This window comes from Sclerotinia sclerotiorum, genomic scaffold (assembly GCF_000146945.2).
Source record: "Sclerotinia sclerotiorum 1980 UF-70 scaffold_9 genomic scaffold, whole genome shotgun sequence".
In the NCBI taxonomy this organism is placed as follows: Eukaryota; Fungi; Ascomycota; class Leotiomycetes; order Helotiales; family Sclerotiniaceae; genus Sclerotinia; species Sclerotinia sclerotiorum.
Genome location: NW_001820827.1, coordinates 512289 through 519626, shown reverse-complemented (window position 1 = coordinate 519626; position 7338 = coordinate 512289). Strand labels below are relative to the sequence as shown.

Here is a 7338-nt window from a genome sequence, read left to right as displayed (position 1 = left end):
ATGTAAAGCTTACTATCTCGCCTACATAAAATCTTACAAACGTAGTAATAACCCATTCTAAGTACCAAAACACTTCTCATAACCCACCATCGTAAATCTATACCTAACATCATTATTATGCAACCTCGTCAAGGCCGTCTTCAATCCCTCCTCACTAATATCAATCGTCTCAACCCAACTATTGATACCCTTCTCCACGGCTAAATCCAACATGGCCAGAACCTCTTTTCTGCTACCTAGATGACTTCCTCCGATGAGAACACCGTTTTTCAATAGTTGAAAGTTATCGATCGTTTGACCTTCGCCTTCGGGGAGTCCGACGGATACCCAGTGGCCGTGTACGTCGAGGAGCTCGAGGTACTCGGAGAAATTGAATCCTGAGGAGGAAGAAGCTGTGTTGACTATCAAGTCGAAGGTCATGATGTGCTCTTTGTTCCAGTCCTTGTCGGCTGTGGCGAGAAAGCCATCAGCGCCGAGTTTCTTTGCATCGGCTTCTTTGGCGTGGGTTCTATTTTTGGGAGTTTGGATTAGTTTAACATTCATCTCAGATCATCTCAATCATCTCAATCATCTCTAGATAAATTGAGGTAGTAATATCAACATACCTCGAAATAGCCCAAGTCTCAGCGCCCAAAGCCTTAGCAAACATAACACCAAAATGACCAATTCCTCCCAATCCCACAATACCCACCTTCTTTCCAGGTCCACAGCCATTTCTAACCAAAGGACTATAAGCCGTCAAACCAGCACACAACATAGGAGCCGCCTCTTCGGTCTTCAATCCATCTGGAATGGGGAAAACCCAATGCTCATGAGTTCTCACATGGCTAGCATAGCCACCTTGGGAAACGATACCCGTTTCGGGCCAGACGGCTCCATAGGTATCGAGTTGGTGAAGACAGTATGTCTCGTTGTCATTTTTGCACTGACGACATTGGAGACAGGAGTATGATTGAGCACCAACACCAACACGTTGACCGGGCTTGATGAGAGTTACTTTTGGGCCGACGCGGAGGGCTTCTCCTACAATTTCTATGCACGGGTTGGGAATATTAGTATAGTTTCATTTTCCCCCAGAACTATTTGTTTGATTTCTTGCTCGTAGGATTGATTCTCTCCCTAATTCAACACAGGAATCAAGTAATCGACAAAAACACCAAACAGCAAATTAAGAATAACGTGGGGAAAGCATACCATGCCCCACACAAAGCGGAAACTTCTGTTCACCCCACCCTCCACTAACAGTATGCAAATCACTCGCGCAAACACCACAGGCCAAAATCTTGATATCGACATCAAAGTCGCCGAATGGCTTAGGTGTATATTGGTTCTTATGAAACTCGGTCCATTTTGCAGGATCTTCAATTTGGAATCCTGTAAAGGTCTCGGGATATCCCATTTTGGTTTTATTATGGGGGTGATGGAGGGGTAGGTTTGGAGGGGTAAGTAATATGATTATATGTTGAGATTTCTGAACGGAGAAGTGTGAGAGTTCAGATAGATGATGGGAGTAATGGTATGAGGAAATAGAAGAAGAAGAGAGGAAGAAGTGAAAGGGATTTCTCAAGTATAAATACCCAGGTACCTCCTCTTTCACCCGCCAAGTTTTCCCCGTTCATGGAGCATGTATGGAAGTTATAAGTTCCCCGTTTGAGGGCTGATCACCCCACCATGCTGGCGGGGTTCCTGTCTCGGATTTACTTCATCAAATGGATTGTTAGCATTAAGATTTTTTCCCGGGGTAGTTGTCGTGGTACTGCCATTTTATGGGTCACCGAGGAAGTCGCCTTTGATACGTTGATATCAATGCGGCTGATTATTTTTCCACCAGTTAAAAGGCGGAATGCGGGAAATATCATCATGGTACATGGTACTATAATATTCGTAGAAGACGATAGATCTTATATTGTACTTAGTTTCTGTAGTAAGAGGACACGAGATACGATACTCCTCTTAATGTTAAAACCAAGGTAGAGATACCATTAGATACCTCCGCAATCTATATCATCTAATCTCCAAATTTATACTCAATAATATCTTGTATGAGGTTGTCTCCAATTCTGAACAGTTATTACACAATTTGAATACTAGGCACTTAATCTTCCCAGTGACAGGAGGCAAAAGAGACTGACGGATAGCTTCAAAATGTCATTGCTTCTATCTGTCTACTACTATACTCGTACAGCATCCATTAAGAAAGTGAGTGTTATATGATTTCCCCCAGCGCCCTTGAAAGTATGTTACCCGTCCAGCGTTCGTTGTGCATGCCAATCGCAAAAGTCCCTCCTTATAGCCTCCAGAACGCACAAAATCCATGGCATTAATTTTCCTTCAAGCACAATAATCCTCCAAGCACAATAATCCTCCAAGCACATTAACCTCCTGTGCAAATAAACTCCATCGTTAAAGCATGACGCATCGATGCTTTTCCTTGATAACCTGACCGATAACTCCATAGCTTCCCTACGAAACTTGTCGGACCTGGCTATAGAGAACTCCCACACTAATAACACACTTTCATAGAATTAAAGCCCATATAATACAAATGCCGTAGTCTTTGGAAAGAAATCATAACCCATAAAATAGACCCAAATTACTTGAATCCTCGAAATTTTCTTCTGCCCTTCCCTTTCCTTGCTTTTGTGGCTGGTGTTGTCCCATTCTGTTCACTCGGGCCATCTTGAATGCCAGCTAATGCTTTGACATCCTCATCGTCCATTTCGCTGAGGTCATCGCTTGCGTGAGAGCCATTCGAATTCTCAACCGAAACCTCTTGCAAGACGCTTGTTCCTTCAGGCTGGAAATCTTTGACATACCAGGGGATGCCCCCATTGGTAAGGACGTCTGCACCATCTGTAACATTTTCACCATTCGAAACTGGTGGTGTTGGCGGAGTAAGTTGAATATCCTCTGGAGTAGAAGTGTACCCGTTGGTATCAGGTGGTGTAATACCATTAGCATTACCATTTATAGTGGCTTGTTCGATGCCGCTGTCAAGGAGTTGCGGATCTATCATGTGTTCTGTACCAGGAGTAGCAGCAGGCGCGACATGAATAACATCCTCAACATCATGCTCGGCGTGGGCGCTGGCATCGACATCTGGCATATCTGTGTCGATATCTTCAGCTCTGGCATCGGGAGATCCCAAGCGTGGTACAACGCCATTCTCTAAAGCCTCAGAAGCAACTTGTCCTGATTGCGCAACATCAATCATGTCCTCATCTTGCGATGGCTCCAATGCTCCAACGTCTGCGAACGCATCAAGTGAGCCGTTCAAACCTTCAGGAGGAAGTAAACAGTTTTCGAGTAAGGTATTCAACACTTTTAGCTGATCCTCAGGCGTCGTCTTAACCACATCACACTCGGCTCGAATTGCAGCCTCTAACATAGGCTGAACAGCTTTGACTATGCGTTTTCCGAGTTTACGACGATCTCGGACTTCGATAATGGCCTTTTTAGTGAACGTCCTTTCGATTTCCCCAGCCGAATTTCCTTTCTGTTCACCCTGTTGAGCATCGTCCATGATAGCAATATTGATCGCCGAACCAAAGTCTTTCGAAAACGCTCCTGTAGTAGTATAAAACCGTTGATTGAGCTTCTCACTGAGTCGATTGAGTCCAGCGGCAAAAGCCTTCTTGCTATCGAGTCTATATCCCGTTAGCTTTTTTTCACCATCCACAATCAGGCAAACCTTACTGCAAAGCCTTTTCAATGACCGGGGGAAGTAAATGTGCAACAGGGAAGTATATCGTATCGACAGCATCTTTCTCGACTCTTGCAGCCTCCAACTTCTTAAGTTCCCGTTCTTTAACTTCTCCAGCAAGTTCACGAAGCTTGTTGATGTCTTTGAGCAGAAGTTGAGCGAAGCCAATACGGCGTGTAAGTCTTTCCCTCCCAACGTGACCCATACCTGAGAAGTTGCGCCGGGTGATTTCCATAGAAGAGAAACTTTCCATTTGGAGTTGTAATCGCTTCAATAGAGCTGCACCCCTACGGGCCTCTCTCTTGAGTGTCCAATACTTACAACAATCTGCAGTCCACTCCCTACGCCTGCGAAGATTATAACGCTGCAATGACATCTCAACAGAGTTGAAGATAACTTTCGGAATGATCGGAGCGCCCGAAGGAAGTTTCCAGACACCTTTGATTGGCTCCTCAGACTGAATATCTTGGGTGTATTGCAGCAATGATCCACGAGCACCATTCAGCTCCGCAGCCTCGGGGTGTCTTCCAGCTTTGCGATGCGCTAGAGCCAACATACCTGCCGCTTCATTGGAATCAGCCCATACGCGTCCACGCATAGTCTTCTTGTAGAACCTCCGGGCTTCTGCAGTAGCGGCGACAGTGTCGTTTTCCCGAGCATGATCCGGGGGCGAGTGTTTATCGCAAAAAGCTTTCAGAACAGCATGTCCATCCAGAACTGCCAGTGTACCATGGTTATTCTTCATCTTCAAAAACAGGCGAGCTCTGCGAGCACAAGTGACATGAAACGCTGTGAAGCAGGCCTTATTGCCACATTGCACGCATGCGCCCATATTTTGGTTGCAGATATAACAGTTCAACTTCCATCTGCTCTTTGGCACTTTCTCAACCTCCATAACTGGCTCCATGAATGTAGTGTTGCCGAGAGAGACTTCGGGAATCCACATTGCACAAAGTAAATGTGACCATTTCGAAGCGTTTGTTTGTTTGAACGCCCCATCAGTGTTTGGACAGAAAATGCAGGTCTAAAAGATGTATTAGCATTGAGAGTGGTGATAAGAACCTTGGTTTGACTTACGGGAGTAGAACGTCCAATTAATTGACACTTTCTGCACATCCATTGACCTTCAGGGATAAAGGGAACACCATAGCATTCTTGATGAACGGCTAGGTCGCAACCATCGCAAAAGACAATGGCATTGGTATTTTCACAATCTCCATCATCACAGATAGCACATTTGCTATCTTGTTCTTCCCCGACCTGGGCCTCGCCATTAACTGCAGCAGCTGAGCTAGATCTGGGACGATGGGTTTGAGGAGGTTTTGGATTCGGCTTTGGTATAGTTCGTTCTAGATTGTGCCAGTCCTTCTCTATCTTGGTTAAAGTAACTTCGAAAATGTGTCGAGGAACTTCATCAACGCCTTCAGCCTTCCGCTTCTCGTTATATTGTTGCAACCATTTATCGTCTGCTTCATCCATGTCATACTCAACACGACCAAGGGTGCTTCCTATTCCATCCAAATCTTCGTTGAAATTGATATCAGAAGCCTTTATGAACTCTTGCTCGGGCCGAATAAATTCGTCGCTTTCCTGATATCCCACGTTCGCCATGGATTTATCGACATATTGGTCGAATGCTGGCGTGTCGAATTTTTTGAGAGTGTTTGTTAGTCGGAACGACGGTTGGGGTAGGGTCAACTTTTCCTTAGCAGTACTGTTCGCAACATGTATACCTTTTGGTGTTTTTGGTGTCTTCGGGGTAGTTAGGCCCATAGGTATTCCAAGATTCGCGGCAGCCCTTGCAGCGTAGAATGCTTCGGGATTCTTTGGAGGACGACCAGGTCTTCTCTTACCTCCACCTGGTGTGCCGGGAATGGTATATGGTATTGAAATGCTGGTTGGTAAGGGAATAGGGGTTGCACTATTTGGACTTGCGATTGTGCCACTTTCACCATTATCGTTTGCTTGCCCAGGCTTACCATTCACTGATGCTTCTGCTGATTGCGATGCGCCGGCGGGTGTTGCTGGTCCCGAGTTCGTTGTTCCCTCTACTGCTTCCTGACTGAAACATATCATCTCTTGGTTTATATCTAGATCGGGGTGAAACTCCTCCCAGCTTCGTTCTTCTCGTGGCTTGTATCCATCATTTTGGGCGACAGCTGCGGCAGCCTGCGACGACGATCCAAATCTGCTGGGGGTGGCCATGGGGGGCTGTTGTGCGCGAGGAAGTACTGTTCTTGTTCTTGTTGTTCGATTATCTCTGCGGGGGTAAACGACCGGTTGGACTCCGTTCGCAGCGTTTTCGCGTCCTATACGACCGCGAGGTCCAATATAATTATAACCCCCTGGTCCTGTACCGCCGACTAGTAGTAAATCTTGGCCGTTCTCGTCCACGTATCTGCCACCGCCACCGGGACCGCCTGGCACGTATCGACCTTTTTTGGGAGGCTCCGTGTTTGGATTTTTGATAATTGAATTTTCGAACCGACGATTTGAGGCTGATGCGGATTTTGGGCGGGTAGACCTTGTGCCTGAGCCACTTGCAGCTCTTCTGGGGGTTCCGGGTATTGGCGTCGGGGCCATGTTGATATTTAATTCACTCTGAAGTATTTATGCGACGGGAATGTGAAAAGTGTGGACAAAGGTGAGCTTGTGCCACTAGTGTGGCAGCTAAAGGTGATGATGAATAGTGTTGGTTTGCGTGAGGGGCGAGGCGCATTAGGTATCAAATGGTGTAAAGGCACAATATTGCGCGTCTTTCTCTTGATGAATGAATTGAGTGATATGGCAAGAGTGAATTACACGAAAATATTATCAGGATATGAAGGTTATCATGATCTGACTCCCTTCAATGTAGCCAACATCTTTACTTTGGTAGTCGCGAGGTGGTTGCTCCTTCCAAATAGGATTAGCTTCTTCCAGGGATCAGGCTCAACTTAACATCGGAAAAAAGTATTAGTATGTTCCGATAGAGAGTCCGTGCGTTTTCTTGTGCATCAACATCCACCCTTCGCTTACGGACTGTACTGTAGCATGAATGTATGATAAAGTTATTTTGGTGTACTTGCGGAGCTTTTCAAACATTGAATAGACTATTTATGAGTGTGTATGTATATAGGCAGGTAAAGATACAAGTTCATGGAATTTGGAGTATTGCCACCTTTTGACTGTAAATATATATATTTAATACAAGATAATACTTTTCTTTTGTATTTCAAGTTTTAAACTTGTATTAATTATCATAACAGTCACTGTATATATATACAGCTTTAGCATATATACAGTTACATCGACCTAGAGTATTACACTTGCTTAAATAATATCATACATGATTATTAGAGAAGCTAGTGCATTTCTTATTATACTCTGAAGCTTTTAAGCCTACAACTTCGGTTGAAAGAAGGATTGGTATCAAGGTATGTAGCTAGTACATTCAATCATTTTCCATTTATCATTATATGTTGTGCACATTCCCGCATCAAATCGATCTCTCCGAAGTCTAAGCTCTTTTGATTGAGTCTTTACTTCCATAAGTGCGAAAGCAAATACTCAAAGACTACAAATCAGCCCTCGTTGCACAAAACTTCTGCAGTCTAGATTTGCCAGTGGTAGAAGAGCCATAGACCAGGTACTCA

At 44.8% G+C, this 7338-nt stretch overlaps 3 protein-coding genes across 3 annotated transcripts; 1 reads left to right on the top strand and 2 right to left on the bottom strand.

Annotated features, from left to right (window-relative positions):
• Nucleotides 1-57: 57 nt before the first annotated feature.
• SS1G_07135 (hypothetical protein) lies at nt 58-1399 on the bottom strand (the record flags this gene model as incomplete). The annotated part of the gene is made up of 3 exons (XM_001591639.1): nt 58-508; nt 606-1032; nt 1195-1399. The coding sequence occupies 3 exons, from the start codon at nt 1397-1399 to the stop codon at nt 58-60; spliced, it is 1083 nt and encodes a 360-aa protein (XP_001591689.1).
• Nucleotides 1400-1671: 272 nt separating this feature from the next.
• SS1G_07134 (predicted protein) lies at nt 1672-2324 on the top strand (the record flags this gene model as incomplete). The annotated part of the gene is made up of 3 exons (XM_001591638.1): nt 1672-1863; nt 2186-2199; nt 2294-2324. The coding sequence occupies 3 exons, from the start codon at nt 1672-1674 to the stop codon at nt 2322-2324; spliced, it is 237 nt and encodes a 78-aa protein (XP_001591688.1).
• A 269-nt stretch (nt 2325-2593) lies between these two features.
• SS1G_07133 (hypothetical protein) lies at nt 2594-6286 on the bottom strand (the record flags this gene model as incomplete). The annotated part of the gene is made up of 3 exons (XM_001591637.1): nt 2594-3647; nt 3697-4727; nt 4781-6286. The coding sequence occupies 3 exons, from the start codon at nt 6284-6286 to the stop codon at nt 2594-2596; spliced, it is 3591 nt and encodes a 1196-aa protein (XP_001591687.1).
• Nucleotides 6287-7338: the final 1052 nt, after the last annotated feature.